Here is a 16,989-nt window from a genome sequence, read left to right as displayed (position 1 = left end):
CTGCTGGGGTGCCTGGCCAGTCTGGGTGAGGGGCTGAGGGCCATTTTTAGGCTGGCTAAGACCCCCTGTGGGGACCCTCACCCCATGAGGGTGTGGCCATCCTGGGTGAGGGGCCGATGGCTGTTTGCAGGCTGGCCAAGCCCCCCAGTGGAGAACCTCACCCCATGAGAGTGTGGCCATCCTGGGTGAGGTGCTGGTGGCTGTTTGCAGGCTGGCCGTGGCCCCCAGCCACCCAAGCTCCCAGTGGAGGCTGGCTGGAAGCTGGTATCTCGGATTTATTTGTCTTCTATAATTGAAACTTTGTTGCCATGAGCTGAGGCCATAGCCAGCTCAGGGCAGGCGGGAAGCTTGGCTTCCTCAATCGCCTGGGCAACCAAGCCTCCTGCTTGCTCCAGCTCCTTGGCTGCCGGCCGCCATCTTGGTTGGGTTAATTTGCATATAGTTGCTCTGATTGGCTGGTGGGCATGGCTTGGGGGCATAGCGAAGGTACGGTCAATTAGCATCTTTGTCTTTTATTAGTGTAGATAGGTGCTCATTTGAACAAGAAAATTTCTGCCTCCTAGCCCTCTTGTCTCCCAGCACAGAGATGCTTCATGTTGGTATTAGTGAACAATAGTAATTTGTGATTGCCTTATAAAATAGAATTTTATTGCTATTAAGTCTGACAGATTAGAGATGCCTCTGTCTTCTAAAATTAAGTGTTTTAGATAATTCTGCCTTATCTGAATAAAGTTATAGAAACTCCCAATTTCTTTTATTAAGGCATTTTGACTCTATAGAAAGGGATGTGAATTAGGTGACCTTGACTGTGATCATTTCCTCAAGAAGGTCACCTAATCTCTATCTTGTGAAGATAATGAAAACCAGTCTAATTCTTGAAGTTTTCTGGAAAATAAAGTGAGATTTCATGTTAATGTTTTGGTAGAATATGCAGTTCTAAAATGTGACACTGTAGATGCTAAACTAAAGTTCTTCTCCCTCAGACAACCTGATAGTGGAGGAAGCAGTGCAGGAGCTGAACTCCTTCCTCGCACAAGAGAACATGAGGCTGCAGGAGCTGACAGACCTCCTTCAGGAGAAGCACCGCACCATGTCTCAGGAGGTACTTGGCCTAGTGTCCTGTGGCAGACATTGACTCAGAGTTCTGAGTGCTGCAAAGGTCAGCTTACTCTAGAAAGCCTCTTTGTATTGAGGAGCATGCAGGACACGCTAAAGCAACCAGCTCAGAGAAATCAAAATCTGAGATAGGTAAAAGGAAGAAAATCATTGAATGTTTCTCCTAGTCTCTTCCTGTGTTTTAAACTAGCATTTTAGGATCTTAGTCTTTAGGAAGAAATACTGTCATGTGGGGTTTTGCAAAACAGCACACCAAACCCCCAAATAATGAACTACCCCAAATATAAAAGACCATGTATAATGTTACTGAGGAATGGATTGGTAGAAATTCATCTGAGAATGGGGCAATAGGAACTGCTGCATTATTGATGACCTAGAACAGTGGTCAGCAAACTGCGGCTTGCGAGCCACATGCGGCTCTTTGGCCCCTTGAGTGTGGCTCTTCCACAAAATACCGACTTCTGCGCATGGGCCATGAAGTTTCAATTGCATTGTATGTGTGCGCCCGCACGTGGTATTTTGTGGAAGAGCCACACTCAAGGGGCCAAAGAGCTGCATGTGGCTCATGAGCCGCAGTTTGCTGACCACTGACCTAGAACTTGAGGAATGTAGGTTTTCAGTCCAAACTTGGACACAAATGGTACATGTTCAAACCACGATTTTTGTATGTGCTTATTTATATAAAACTAGACACCTGGTGGAGGCCCCTCAGCCCAGATTGCGAGAGGGCTCAGGCCAGGCCAAGGGACCCCACCTGGGCACAATTGGGGATTGTAGGAGGTTGGCCAGCTGGAGAGGGACTGATGGAGGGCTCCAGGGCATGTCCTGCCCATCTAGCTCAGTCCTGATTGGCCGGACCCCAGCAGCAAGCTAACCAACCCGTCGGAGTGTCTTCCCCCTGGTGGTCAGTGCACGTCATAGCGAGCGGTTGAGCATCCTTAACATATCATTAGCATATTACGCTTTGATTGGTTGAATGGACGATCGGATACTTAACACATTAGGCTTTTATTATATTGAATGACTAAGTGATGATAGGTCTTACAAGACTCTTCTGATTCTCTTGATTATCATTTTAGTTTAGAAATTTGACCTACCTTAGTTTGGCCACCAAATTCTTATGTTTATTAATAATTTAATAGTTACCATTTCCTCAGTGCCTAGCACTTAGGTACTTTATGCATATTAATTCCCATCTTACAGCTGAGGAAACTGAGAGGTTGGTGACTGGTCTGAGGTCACACAGTCACAAAGTGATGGAGCAATGATTTGGATGTAGGTCTGTTCAATTTCAAAGCCTGTGTTCTTCATTATGTCCTTGTTTCCTAAACTTCAGGGCCACGGTCCCTGTTGGGCTGGTTGCATGAAAATCATCTGGGAAGTTTATAATACATGTGGATTCTCATCAACCGTCAAAGGGGGTAGTTAGAGTATAGCAGTGCTTATAAGTAACTAGAGCAGGGGTGGGCAAACTTTTTGACTCGAGGGCCACAATGGGTTCTTAAACTGGACCGGAGGGCCGGAACAAAAGCATGGATGGAGTGTTTGTGTGAACTAATATAAATTCAAAGTAAACATCATTACATAAAAGGGTACGGTCTTTTTTTTTTTAGTTTTATTCATTTCAAACGGGCCGGATCCGGCCCGCGGGCCGTAGTTTGCCCACGGCTGAACTAGAGGCTCAGTGCACGAAATTCGTGCACTTGTGGGGGGATCCCTCAGCCCAGCCTGCGCCCTCCTGCAGTCCGGGAGCCCTTGGTGGGTGTCTGACTGACGTGGGGGGCTGGTTTAAGCCATCAGTCGGACATCCTTAGCTCTGCTGCACAGGTGGGAGAGGCTCCTGCCACTGCCTCTGCGCTCACCAGCCGTGAGCCTGGCTCCTGTGGGAGTGCACTGACTACCAGGGAGCAGCTCCTGAGTTGAGCATGTACTCCCTGGTGGTCAGTGCGCATCATAGCGACCAGTCATTCCACCGTTCAGTTGATTTGCATATTAGCTTTTTATTGTATAGGATTTGAGTGTCATAAAAAAAAGAGTAATTGCCCTGGCTGATTTTGCTTAGTGGTTAGAGTGTCAGCCATGCTCCAAAGGGTTGTGGGTTTGATTCCTGGTCAAGGGCACGTACCTAGGTTGTAGGTTTGATCTGGCCTGGTGGGGGCACATGCAGAAGGCAACCAGTCGACATTTCTTTCTAACTCTTTCTTTCTCTCCCCTCTTCCTTCCCTTCCACTCTCTAAAATGTAATAAATGTAAAAAGTATAGAAAAAAAAAAGTAACTTTGTGGTCACATTTTAAGACAAACTACTTCCTACCAAGATGAAAGAACCTACCCCTTCTAGGCCTTTCCCAAGTCTCACTTAGCTTTACAAAGCTAGAGAGGCACATTACTTTGCTCAGCTGAGCTGATGTCCAAGATGGCTCTTGTGGCTTGTGTTACTGCTACCAGTCAGCTGGGAGCTCACCTTAGTCCACTGGAACACCTGCATGTTGCTCTCCAACGTGGCAGTTTCAGGGTTAGACTCCTTATGTGGCAGCTGGCTTTCAGAGAGTGAACTGCAGGCAGAACCTTCATGGCCTTTCAGACATAGCCTCGAAGTTATGTAGCATCATTTCCACTGGGCCACTGAAGTTGACTCAGCTTCAAGAGGAGGAAACAGTGATCCTACCTCTTGACTGGAGGACTGTCAAAGAATTTAGGGGCCACATTTTATTTTATTTTTATTTTTAAAAATATTTTTTTATTGATATCAGAGAGGAAGGGAGAGGAAGAGAGAGATAGAAACATCAATGATGAGAGAGAATCATTGATCAGCTGCCTCCTGCATGCCTCACACTGGGGATTGAGCCTGCAACCCAGGTATGTGCCCTTGACTAGAATTGAACCCGGGACGCTTCAGTCTGCAGGATGACGCTCTATCCGCTGAGCCAAACCAGTTAGGGCATGGGGCAGGGGTTGGAGGGGGGTGGACATTTTAAAACCAACACAAAGGATATGCATAGATTAATGTGAACATGTGACAGATTCATAATTAAAGCATTAAATAGTATTAGCTGGTGTGTAGTTCCTAAATAAACAGAGAGCACCAAAGATTTTTGTATCTCTATAGTACCTGATTCAAGATTGTCCTGGGTGAGCTTTAAAAAGAGAATGGAAGCTTTCCTTTGTTCTCTGTGGATATCATTTGTAGAAATGAGAAGAGAAAGTTGGGGGTAAAGATAGGTGTCTTTTCTGGCTATCTATTTGAATTTTTGTCTCCTATAATATGTGTCTGAAAAGATAATGTTATCTTTTGTCTCTTGAAAAATACATATTTGCCCTAGGCAGTTTGGCTCAGTGAATAGAGCATTGGCCTGCGGACTGAAGGGTCCCGGGTTCTATTCTGGTCAAGGGCACAGGTTGCAGGCTATTCATGCCTAGGTTGCAGGCTCAATCCCCAATAGGGGGTGTGCAGGAGGCAGCTGGTCAATGATTCTCTCATCATTGATGTTTTATCTCTCTCCCTCTACTTTCCTCTCTGAAATAAATAAAAATGTATTTTTTTAAAAAATTACACATTTTTTGATGGGATTCTATTCTATCTGGAGAAATGATGTTTCCCAGAGGTAGAAAAAATATTGAATCTTAAGTAGTCTTCCTTGTATGAGAGTTCTTATAGACTTCCATGGTTTTCATGAGTGTAACTGACTCGGAACTGTTAAAAGAACCTGTCATTTCATTTTTATACTCATGCATTGAGAAGGTATTGATGTGAGCCATTGTTTTTCTAACTTGTTTTTTTGTTTTTGTTTTTTGCTATGCTTATTTGAATGCCCATCTTTGGGATCCAGTTCTCCAAGTTGCAGAGTAAAGTGGAGACAGCTGAGTCACGAGTGTCTGTCCTAGAGTCCATGATTGATGACCTGCAGTGGGATATTGACAAAATTCGGAAGAGGGAACAGCGACTCAACCGACACTTAGCAGAAGTCCTAGAACGGGCAAGTGCTGTTTCATTCATAGTTTGGAGACTAGAATCATTTTCAGGGTCTGCTCAGAAATGATGGACTTGGGCAGTAGTTTTTGGGGACAGATTCCTTTGAAAGTACTTTGCTTACCAGACTGAAATCTTGGGGTCTCTCACTGAAGAATCTTTGTCTTCTTTGTAGGTGAACTCGAAAGGTTACAAGGTATATGGAGCGGGGAGCAGTCTCTATGGCGGCACAATCACTATTAATGCCCGGAAGGTAAAGTCTGACTCACTCAGGACGTGTTTTTTGACCTGGTGTCAGTGTTGTGCCAGGTTGGGATTGTGTTCACAAGTGGTCTAGTGGGGTTTTGCCAGAAGAGTGGATCAGTGAAGACGGAAACTTAGGAATGGGAATGATTTAAAAATTCTTTGTTCCCATTTTACTCTTTTCCTTCATCTGTCCAGTTTGAGGAAATGAATGCAGAGCTTGAGGAGAACAAAGAGTTGGCTCAGAACCGCCACTGTGAGCTGGAGAAACTTCGGCAAGACTTTGACGAGGTCACCACACAAAACGAAAAGCTGAAGGTAGGAGACACATCTCTGACGGGGAGTAAACTGAAACGTTTTTGCTGACCAACTCATGTCCATACTTGTGAATCCTCAGAATTTATGAGGGGAAATTGGCTTGTTGATTTATTTCCTTATATATTTACTTATCTGTACCCTGCTTCCTTCTGAAAAAGATCGAAAGCAACCTGCAAAGATATATAGACTGAATTAACATGTTGCAACTTAGGAATTGTTGAGAAAAGTGAGGATAGGATAATCTAGGGTGAGGATCCAAAATGCACTTAAAAAAATGGGACTTGTACACAAGATATGTGCCAGGAGTCTGTGTATACTGTAGGAGGGGAGACCACTCACATGTCAGTAATTGCCAAAGGTGGGCACAGCATTTGGCTCTGCAGTTTCTAGCTGCCAAAACAGAAAGAAACCTGGTCAGTGATCCTGTTGGTTTTCATAGCTGCCCATTGGAATTTACTTTCCCCAGGTTCTTGGGGGGAAGAAAATGGATTCTGAAAGTCTTCCATTCCTCTTTCAATCACAGCCACCTGTCTTTTTTAATTTGATTGATTTCTAGGTAAATAAAGATGTTTGAACTGAAAAAAAGACAAAAACAATCTGAGTTAAGTCAGTGGAAGCGTTTGGGTAATTAAAGCAGGCAGTTACTTAGGAGAAGCATAACTATTTTTGATTCAATGTCAAAAATATTTTTCTGTGTGATTATTAATAAAGAGAACAAGTTTGTGACTGGGGTCCTTAACTATGTTCTTAAAGTAAGCATCCTGACAAATTTCATAGTGCTCATCTCTGTCCCTGAATCTGGCAAATTTCATAGGGCTTTTCTAGAGTCCCTGGATCTAGGTTGACACATAATGTAGAAGAACACTTACCAAGGAAAACAACTCTTGGGTGGAAGAGTACAGGTACCCGGTACTACCTCTTGGGTGATCTGATTTAATTTTGGGTAGGTTTTTACATAACCAGAGGAGTAGGTAGAACTACTTTATAATCTTTATAAAGCTTGTCTCAATTGCACAGGACATCAGTGAGTTTAACATTTTTTGTTTTTTGTTTTTCTTTCTTTATAGATTAAGGTATTACATATGTGTCCTTTTCCCCCCAGAGTTTACCATTTTATTTCCTGTCTAGTATCTAGGGCACAGATGCTAGGTTCTGCTTTGATTTTCTTTTCTTTGGATCCCCCTGAGGTGGAATTGCGGAGCGCAGTGGAGGAAGTGGTTAAGGAGACTCCAGAATATCGCTGTATGCAGTCACAATTCTCCGTCCTCTACAATGAGAGCTTACAGTTGAAAGCGCACTTGGATGAGGCTCGGACCCTGCTCCATGGTACCAGGGGGACCCACCAGCGCCAGGTGGAGCTCATTGAGGTAACAGCTATCTTTGTCTTCTGTATATAAGCTTTTCTGCCTCATAATTTTTTAATTTTATTCTCTCATATACAGTTAATCTCTTATTCATTCAGCAAATACTTATAGAGTTGCTGTAGGTCTTGTCTCTGCTAGATGGTGGGCATCCTGCCATCAAGAATCATACAGGCTAGTGGGAGAATTGCATCCATTAGAATGCAGTGTGGTACAGTAGAGGCATATCCCACATTTGCAGTGATAAAGGAGACAGAGCATCTGATTTGACTGTGGAACCTTCTAGATTCCACTTGCCAAAGTGAAGTATGAATCTTAAGGATAAATACAAGTTTACTGGTAGATAAAAATAGGAGAAGAGCATTGAGCAGTGAGAACACCAGACATAAAAATAGGTTAGTGTGGGTGGAGCCTTATGTGCATGTTGAGAATAGTGGGTAGAAGCTGCATCTCTGCTACAAGCCATTATAGCTTATAATACCTGTGAAAATACTTTTCTTTAAAGGCAGAAACTTTTTAGAAAAAAATTGATTTCAGAGAGGAAGGGAGAGGGAGAGACAGAAACATCAATAATGAGACAGAATCATTGATTGGTTGCCCCCTGCTGGGGATTGACACAAAATCTGGGCATGTGCCCTGACCAGGAATCGAACCTTGACCTCCTGGTTCATAGGTCGAAGCAACACCAGCCGGGCTGAAGGCAGAAACTTTTTATTTATGTGTTCACTTCTGTATCTTATATAGTCCTTAAGATAATGTTTTTTTATAGTAGTCAGTCTTTTGCTGTATTTCTGCCAAATGAACTGAATTTAATTTAGTGTATCTTACTTTACATATGTTTATATTTTGTTTTATTGTTTAGTTCTCCAATTAAATTGTAACATTCTCAGTTAGGGGCCATTTCCTTTATTTCTTTAGTATCTTGCTGATTCTCAAATCAGTGTTTAGTAGCCGTCTGGCATGCATAAATTGGAACTTTTCAGAGTAATCTCTCTTTTCTTGGTATTTTTTCTTCTTTGATCCATAAAAATTGAATTTAGGGAACATAATAGAACATGATGATCTTTCCACATTTTGATAATAATTTTTTATTTTTATTTTTTTTTTCTGTGTGTAGCGAGATGAGGTTAGTCTTCATAAGAAGCTGAGGACTGAAGTGATCCAGCTAGAAGATACCCTGGCCCAGGTCCGCAAGGAATATGAAATGCTGAGGATAGAATTTGAGCAGACCCTTGCCGCCAATGAGCAAGCAGGTAGAATTATTCTTGCTCCTCCCTGCAGTTTGGCTGCTGCAAATGCTTTCCTTGAAAGACACAACACGGTCGCCAGGATTTGTTAGTACTAACTGGAGCTCAGAAGTCCTAAAGAACCTAAAATCAAATCCTGTAATTCATTTCTGTTCACAGCCTGAGTGTTTATTTTTAACTCAAATTGACCAGTTTTGTTTTCATGTTCTGAGAAGGACTCTTGGCAATTCTCCCTGTTTCTTAGAGGTCCCTGATGTGTTCTGTCCTCTCTCCCCTTATCACAGTTCTTCATAACATTGCTGTTGCTGTGTTTAAGGCCCCATAAACCGGGAGATGCGCCACCTCATCAGTAGCCTCCAGAATCACAATCACCAGCTGAAAGGGGAAGTCCTGAGGTATAAGCGGAAATTGAGAGAAGCCCAGTCTGATCTGAACAAGGTAACTGGGAGGAGTAGAATAAGTATTATTTACTATTCAGTTTGTAAAGCAGTTTTCGAGTGAGGAAAGCAGTGTGGTGGCCATAAGTGATGTGCTGCTCCCATTTCTTTGTCCCCCCAGACACGTCTGCGCAGTGGCAGTGCCCTCCTGCAGTCTCAGTCTAGTACTGAAGACCCTAAGGACGAGCCTGCAGAGGTGAAGCAAGATCCCGAAGACTGGTCTGCTCAGTCCTCCGCATCGAAGGCATCTCAGGAGGAGGCCAACGAAATGAAGTCCAAACGGGATGAGGAAGAGCGAGAACGAGAAAGGAGGGAGAAAGAAAGGGAGCGAGAAAGAGAGCGGGAGAAGGAAAAGGAGAGAGAACGAGAGAAGCAGAAACTAAAAGAATCAGAAAAAGAGAGAGATTCTGCTAAGGAGAAAGAGAAAGGGAAACATGATGATGGAAGGAAAAAGGAAGCAGAAATTATCAAACAATTGAAGATTGAACTCAAGTAAGAGCAATGTTTACAGTAACTTTCTGACTCAAAAGCTAAGGTTAGGACATCACGCATGAAATGTTCGCTTGATGGCATGGCTTATCTGATAATTGTGTCACTTTGAGTGTAACTAAATGAGCAGTTAACGTGGTCTCAGTTCTTGATCAAGTGTACATTCAGCCACAATGACCTGCATGGCTACTGTGGAGTCCAGTTCAGTGGTCTAGTCTCAGTAAACCTCGTGGTTGTGACCTTATTTGTCATGAATCCAAATTATGGGAAGGGGTGTCATGATTGAAGTAACACTCCTGAGAATTATTGAAATTAACTACTGGCAGATCACTGGCATTAATTGTAATTTAACTTATATTAGGTAGAGTATATATATCACTGTTTGAACAATATTGATCTGTTTGCCTGGCAGTTAACTAGTTTGGTACATATTGGGTCATTTCCAGAGATTTCTAGGGAGGTTTATTCCTGCAGGCTTTAAAACAGCTATACGGTCCATGAAACACCATAGAACCTCACACATCGTCCCTGCTCTTCCTGTTGAACTCATAACTGCTCTGGTAGAACTGGGTACTTCCTGCTCCCCATTGGTCATGGTTGGGCCTTTATTGATGTTTGGATTTGAGGGACCACTGTGCTCAAAATGTTTGAACTTCTTTGGTACCTGAAAGTATAGTTAAGAGGTTTGATAACTTAGTAAGAGATGAAATTTTCATCTTTGGCTGATGGCTAATCACTTAACTGTCAAATCTAGGAAGAGCAGTATATTTTTCAACTTCCTCCCTTTTTTCTCCTTCCTTCCTCTTGGCCTCTTTAAGACAAATTTTTTTCAAGTGTGGTATCAGAATCATGTGGGTGACTTATTTAAAATACAGCCCTGGACCCCTGCCCAGACCTATTGAATATCAGTTTCTAAGAGTGAGGGCCCAGAAATGTGCCTGTTTAATAAGGGCCACAGTGTTTACTTGATAACTTTAGAACCTGGTCTGAAGGGAGAAATGATTCCTTTATACAGCTTACTTTTCTGTCCTTCCTGAGTATATCCAGAAGTCTCTTAATAGTTGCGAAAGTTTTGTCTTTTAGAGGTGTGATGTAAAGTGTAAAATAGAACTGCTGCAAAATAATTTTGCTCAATTCGAAATTCCCATGCTCTGATGTCCTTTGTTTTCTCGTTACACCATTCCCCTTCCTCAACCACCCTCTTCATAGGAAGGCACAGGAGAGCCAGAAGGAGATGAAACTGTTGCTAGATATGTACCGCTCGGCCCCAAAGGAACAGAGAGACAAAGTTCAGCTAATGGCAGCTGAGAAGAAGTCTAAGGCAGAGGTAATCTAGTCCGCCATTACCTGTCATTCCGATTAAAACCGTCATTTGTGGGATTTTCCTTCACACTTCTGAAGGCTATGGTTTCTTTGTTTTTAAAGTTAGAGTTTAAAACTTAGCAACATTTTTTCCCTTTCAAAACCATCTAAAATAGAGATTTCCAGATTCTCCACTAGGTGGTGGGTAAGGCAGAGGTAATCTAGTCCGCCATTACCTGTCATTCCGATTAAAACCGTCATTTGTGGGATTTTCCTTCACACTTCTGAAGGCTATGGTTTCTTTGTTTTTAAAGTTAGAGTTTAAAACTTAGCAAGATTTTCTTCCCTTTCAAAACCATCTAAAATAGAGATTTCCAAATTCTCCACTAGGTGGTGGGTGAGGTAATCAGAATTACTGGGAATAGGAATAGTCTTTTCAAACTTTTCTATCCCCTCTTACCCCATATAAATCATGGTTATAATGATTCTCTTTTCTGGTAACTTTTGGGAAGAATGTCTTATTTTGAATTTTGGAGTCTAGGAAAAAAGAGTGAGAACTATTTTAAAGAAACATGCATGTGCACTCCTCAGAAATGTTGCTATGAAAGTATGGAGTGTTGGAATGAAGTGATATTAAAACAGTGCTGAGATGTGTATATCATTCATCCCCTTTCATAATTCTATAAAGATTAGTTTGATGTTATGGGCCCTCCGTCTGTGCACAGTATTAACTAATTTTTGAAATTTTATCGTAGCCTTTTCTTTGTTTTTGTGTGATTCCTTTCCTTCTGTAGTTGGAAGATCTAAGGCAAAGACTCAAGGATCTAGAGGATAAGGAGAAAAAAGAGAACAAGAAAATGGCTGATGAGGACGCCTTGAGGAAGATCCGGGCAGTAGAGGAGCAGATAGAATACCTGCAGAAGAAGCTTGCCATGGCCAAGCAGGTGGGCACACTTTCTTTATTTAACCAGCTTTTGAAGTCAGTGTTACCTGACAGGTATGTTATTGACAGTGAAATTGGCTCTTTCATTTCAGTCTTTTTTAAAATACATTTTTTCCTATATATGTTTGCTTGTTTTACACTGAAGTCTTTCATCCTTCAGTTACTTTGTTTTGTGTATTTGTGAGACATGAAGTTTACTTTTTACATTCAAATGGATAGCATGTTGTTTAGACATTGTTTTTTGAGGGATCTATCCTTTCTCTTTTGGTCTGGAATCGGGATATAATGAGTATAAAATTAAAATGAAAGATAGAAAATATTATATACATTGTGATTATAAATATATGAAATTATGAAAAAACATGTGCCCCAAACAGGATATAAATATCCAGTATGTTAACCATGGTTGTTTGTGGGTCCTAGAACTATAGAGACCTTTTCCCTCCTGATAATGAGCATGGATTGCTTTATTTTTAAGTCCTAGTGAATTTTTTGACATTCAGCAAAAAGATACCAAAAATGGTTGGAAAGACCATGTATGTTCACTGTGAGGAACACCTTCACTGTTTCTAAGAAATAGCAACATGACAATGAAATGAAGTAATTTTAATGGTGACTTGATCATTAAGTACCTTTAAAAGAGGAACTTTTATAGAATCTATATACATTCATTTTATAAAAAGTGGGGTTTGACTCTTAAGTCTGTTGATTGCCACTTTTCTCTCTTTTTTAAAGAATAATTATTAGGAAATTATACTACTATAGGTTTTAGCACAAGTAGGAAGACCCTATATTCATTATCTTAATAGTGTTAATTCTTCCTAAAGATTTGGAGTGGAGAAGACCTTTCTAGCTATTACTAAGAGTCTATAAACATGAAAGAAAAGATTGATAATTTTGACTTAATGAGGGAAACCCCCCCACAAAACTTCTACATAACAAAAACCACTGTTAGCAAAGCCAAAAGATAAATGACAAACAGGGGGAAAAAATTTATCACAAAAGGGCTTATATTTATAATATATATTTAAAAAACTTCTAAGATGATAGGGAAGAAAACCCACCAACCCAATAGAATAGGCAAAAGATAAGAATAGTTCACAGAAAAAAAATACAGATGGTTTAAGAAAAGATGCTCATTTACAATAACACAAATGTAAGAAAACTATTTTAGATACTGTTCTTCACCATTCAGATTGTCGTGCAATGCTGTTGGAAAGTTTGTAGGTTAAATTCAGTATTATAATTATGGAAAAGTGAGAAAATGTTAGGATTTGCGTTAGACGTTCTCTTAATCAACTGCTACTGGATCAGGTTGCTGATTGTGAGTATATAATATTTTTGTCTGTTGTGACTAACTTGGAGAACGTATCAACTTATGCTGACAGACCAACAGTGCCAGTGGCTTCAGATAATAGGGCTGCTTTTGCTTTCCTAGGGCTGACATAATGACAAAACTAAGCTTCTTGAAACTGAGTGTCTCCTTGTCATCAGGTTAATTTATTTCTGAATGAACAGTGGGGAAGCTTAGTTTCCTGTGCTAATTTTTTTGGAAGATTCCATTAAAATGAAGGTTTTTCCTCCTTATTTTAGGAGGAAGAAGCTCTCCTCTCTGAGATGGATGTCACAGGCCAGGCCTTTGAAGACATGCAGGAGCAAAATATCCGCTTGATGCAGCAGTTGCGGGAGAAGGACGATGCCAATTTCAAGCTCATGTCAGAACGTATCAAGTCCAATCAGATCCATAAGTTACTCAAAGAAGAGAAGGAGGAGCTGGCCGACCAGGTTTTGACTTTGAAGACTCAGGTAATTAGAATAAACAGCTTTTCAGAATTCTGTTGAAGTAGGGTAATTTCTACATGAAAGTATGCATTAAAAATGATGATTGTGGCATTTTTTTTATAATAGGAAAAACAAAACTAAATGTACGTTATTAGGTTACTGGTAAGTAAATTATACATCCCTACAAAGGAGTACAGTGTAGCTGTTAAATATAGACCTGCTAAGATGGAAACATGTCTAAAATATATCATTAAGTGATTTATTTTATTATCCCTTTTGTGCTAAAAATGCATGTCTTTGTGTGCATGGGCTGTGTATTTTTAAAATTTCTGGAAGGTTACATGAGAAATTAATTAAGAGTGGTTACCTGGTTATCTCTGGATGTTGGGATCAGAGTTTGTGGGTGCGTGACTTTACTCTTTACCCCTTAATATTGTTTGATTCTCTTTTGTGCATGAGTTTCAAGAAAAAGAATACTTTTGAACCTCTAGCCATTCTGAAAGAGATACACTTGTACTTTTGTTTGAGCTATGATTTACATGTTCTAGTATGAATTGCCAGGCTTTGAGGATTAGTATGGTCAGAGAAGATAAATACCTATAAATGTAATTCCTCTGATCTTGGCAATTTGGAGAAGAATCTTCTCCGTGGTTTCCTAGACTCTTTGAATCATCAGATACATATATGTATATGTATATGTATGTGTATATGTATATATGTGTATAGACGTATATATTGCATTAAAAGTAAAGCTTTTAATTATCCTAATCTTGCATGTGCATTGCAGGGGTCATGGGTAAAATCAGTAGTAGTTTATGATTTCTAGAAGATTTTCTTTTGTGGGCCTGTGGATTAACAGAGCCTAGACAGTTTTGTTTTTTTCCTTCCTATTTATGTTAAAATCTGATTTTCTTCTTCAAAGGTTGATGCCCAGTTACAAGTAGTAAGGAAATTAGAAGAGAAGGAACATCTGTTACAAAGCAACATTGGCACCGGGGAGAAGGAGCTGGGTCTTAGGACACAAGCCTTAGAGATGAATAAGCGCAAGGTATGATTGATTGCTCTGTAATCTAAAGTGACCATTAGTCTCAGAGGAACAAGTAAGTATGACACTGATGAAATCATAGATCACCTTACTCCTTGGACCTGGGTTAGCATTTTGCCTCACTGGAAATACTAAGAGGTGACAAGATGACGTTATTGGTCCATCCCATGTAGGCAATGGAGGCAGCCCAGCTTGCAGATGACCTCAAAGCACAACTGGAGTTGGCTCAGAAGAAGTTGCATGATTTTCAGGAAGAGATCGTGGAGAACAGTGTCACCAAAGAAAAAGACATGTTTAATTTCAAACGAGCCCAGGTAAGAGCAGTTTTTTTTCTTTGCATTTCACTTGTTAGGTGTTTTCTGAGCTCTGAAGTGACCCATCTTGTGGAAGAGTCATTGGTTTAAAGTATGTCATTTCCTGTTTGATTGCAATTCCTCAAGAGAAAAGACCAAGTCTGTTTCCTTCACTGCTATGTCCCCAAAGCCTGTCATGGTGCCTAGCACTTAGTAGGCATGAAATAAATACTTACCAGAGGGATGAGTTGGTAAATATGTAGCAACATACTTAATTAGAGGACTTTAAAGGTCTCCTGCTCACCCTGGCTGTGTGGCTCGGTTGGTTGGAGCATCTTCCCATGCACTAAAAAGTTGCACCTTTGATTCCTGGTCAGGATACATGCCTAGTTGTAGGTTCGATCCCCGGTCAGGGTGCATACAGGGGGCAACTGATAGATGTTTCTCTCTCTTTCTCTCCCCCACCCCTTCCTCTCTTTAAAACAATAAAAATATATCCTCGGTGAGGATTAAAAAAAAATGTAAAGTTTTTCTACAATTTTTCTATTTTTGGCATGTCAACTGTTTCTCATTATGCTTTTCTTTTTTTTTTATATATATATATTTTTTTATTGCTTAAATTATTAGATAATCATAATAAAAAGACCATTAGAAGCTCATTAATTAAAAAGCCATTGCAGATTTCAATTACAAGTTAGATACTTAGATATTTTTGAAGGGGGAGCCCAACCAGGCAAATACATTAAGTGCTTGTCATTTATGATTGGCATTGGGACTGAATTACATAGTGTGAAAGGAAATCAAATTAAATTTTCCACTGTAAATGTGTGTCGTAAAGCTATAAAGGGCTATGTAAATAAGTTATTTGCATTGTTTTCTTTCTTTTTTTTTTTAATATATTTTTATTGCTTAAATTATTACAAAGAGTATTACATGTTTCTCCTTTTTTTTCCCCCGCCCTTGACAATCCCCTGGCCTCCCTTACCCCCACAGTGTCTTATGTCCATTGGTTATGCTTATCTCATTATGCTTTTCTGTCCTTATCCATGAATCTGTTAATTATTTCATCCAATTTACCTTCAGCTTAAAACTGATTGCCTTAAAATGAAGTATCCCTTCAGGCTTTTCATCTTTAAAAATTCAGTCCCTCTAATTTCTTAGACTGTATTTCCACAGTACTGAATTGACAGTAGTTAGATGCAGCTCTGGTTTGGCGATATGATCACAGTTGTCTGTTCTGAAACAAAAGAAATATCTTGCCACTTGCAATTCTCTACATTCCTAAAAGACAGCTGGGCATGAAAGGACTTCCCACAACAGGATGCTCAAGTTGGAGTGATATTTTTGTCACAAATGGCAGGTTTGGGAGTGTGTCTGATGGGTATGCTGTCTGCCCTTCCGCAGGAGGACATCTCTAGACTTCGAAGAAAGCTGGAGACCACGAAGAAACCAGACAATGGACCCAAGTGTGATGAGATTCTGATGGAGGAGATTAAGGATTACAAGGTTAGAAAATCTGCCTCAGTGATTGCTGTGTGGCTTTTGTTTTTCGGGTTTTTTTTGTCAGTCAGGGCCTGAAGTGGCCTACTAATAGCTGGGGAGAATAAATATGAACTTCTGTACATGAAGGTAACCAGAGAATGGTTTATTTTGTGGGGGGAAATGGTACTTTTGCCTCAGTGCTTGGTGGATCTTGTTTGCTTATGTATGAGAGCCCTTTGGATCATAAACCTTTATGGTTGCTCAGACTTAGACTTCTTTCTTTTTTAGGCACGCCTGACCTGTCCGTGTTGCAACATGCGTAAAAAGGATGCTGTCCTTACCAAGTGCTTTCACGTCTTCTGCTTTGAGTGTGTGAAGACTCGCTATGATACCCGCCAGCGCAAATGTCCCAAGTGTAATGCTGCCTTTGGTGCCAACGATTTCCATCGCATCTACATCGGTTGATCTAAGCCAGGAGAAGAGGAGGGGCTGGCTAGACAGCACTTACTCATTCACCATCAAACCTCTACCTCTTCTCTCCTGGACTGTCGCCTGTAGGCACTTTGTCAACAGTTGTCCTTCACAGACTTTCCATTGAGGTTCTCACTGATAGCTGGATGACATCAGGGGAAAGGACTGCTGAGTGCAAGTCTTGGCTTATAAAATGAATTACAAACAACTCTTGTCTCCTTACTAGCCTTGTGTACTTCCTACTTTTAGGCTTTTCAACATTTTCTTCTTCAGGCTCATTCCACCTGAAGAAGTGAGGTTGGTATATTTGACATGGAGAAGGAAATAAAGAACAGAGGAGACACATGGCCATTTTGGGAGGGAGTGTATGTATGAGATCCTTTAGAAATAAGCTATCTATGGGCACAAACATTTCTCAATTTGGGTAGTGAACTTTTTGTAAACGTGGACTACATCCTATATAATAAAGAGCTAATATGCAAATGGTCATCA

The 16,989-nt window shown here is 40.6% G+C and overlaps 1 protein-coding gene across 5 annotated transcripts in view; it reads left to right on the top strand.

The window, feature by feature from the left end:
* RNF20 (ring finger protein 20, E3 ubiquitin protein ligase) overlaps window positions 1–16,989 on the top strand; it is an 83,679-nt gene extending 66,690 nt beyond the window's left edge. For all 5 annotated transcript variants that reach the window (XM_005859814.2, XM_014534447.1, XM_014534446.1 and 2 more), the window contains exons 6-20: window positions 984–1,102; window positions 4,945–5,091; window positions 5,260–5,337; window positions 5,526–5,645; window positions 6,833–7,012; window positions 8,124–8,259; window positions 8,570–8,691; window positions 8,812–9,182; window positions 10,389–10,506; window positions 11,276–11,425; window positions 13,018–13,230; window positions 14,129–14,254; window positions 14,425–14,565; window positions 15,949–16,050; window positions 16,315–16,989. In XM_005859814.2, the coding sequence (XP_005859876.1) occupies window positions 984–1,102; window positions 4,945–5,091; window positions 5,260–5,337; window positions 5,526–5,645; window positions 6,833–7,012; window positions 8,124–8,259; window positions 8,570–8,691; window positions 8,812–9,182; window positions 10,389–10,506; window positions 11,276–11,425; window positions 13,018–13,230; window positions 14,129–14,254; window positions 14,425–14,565; window positions 15,949–16,050; window positions 16,315–16,491 (2,300 nt within the window). In that variant the 3' untranslated portion in view covers window positions 16,492–16,989. The remainder of the gene's footprint in view (window positions 1–983; window positions 1,103–4,944; window positions 5,092–5,259; window positions 5,338–5,525; window positions 5,646–6,832; window positions 7,013–8,123; window positions 8,260–8,569; window positions 8,692–8,811; window positions 9,183–10,388; window positions 10,507–11,275; window positions 11,426–13,017; window positions 13,231–14,128; window positions 14,255–14,424; window positions 14,566–15,948; window positions 16,051–16,314) is intronic.

The sequence above is a fragment of the Myotis brandtii genome, unplaced genomic scaffold, assembly GCF_000412655.1.
Source record: "Myotis brandtii unplaced genomic scaffold, ASM41265v1 scaffold13, whole genome shotgun sequence".
Taxonomy (NCBI): Eukaryota; Metazoa; Chordata; class Mammalia; order Chiroptera; family Vespertilionidae; genus Myotis; species Myotis brandtii.
Note: the sequence above shows the minus strand (reverse complement) of the source record. Positions and strands in the feature narration are given on the sequence as shown.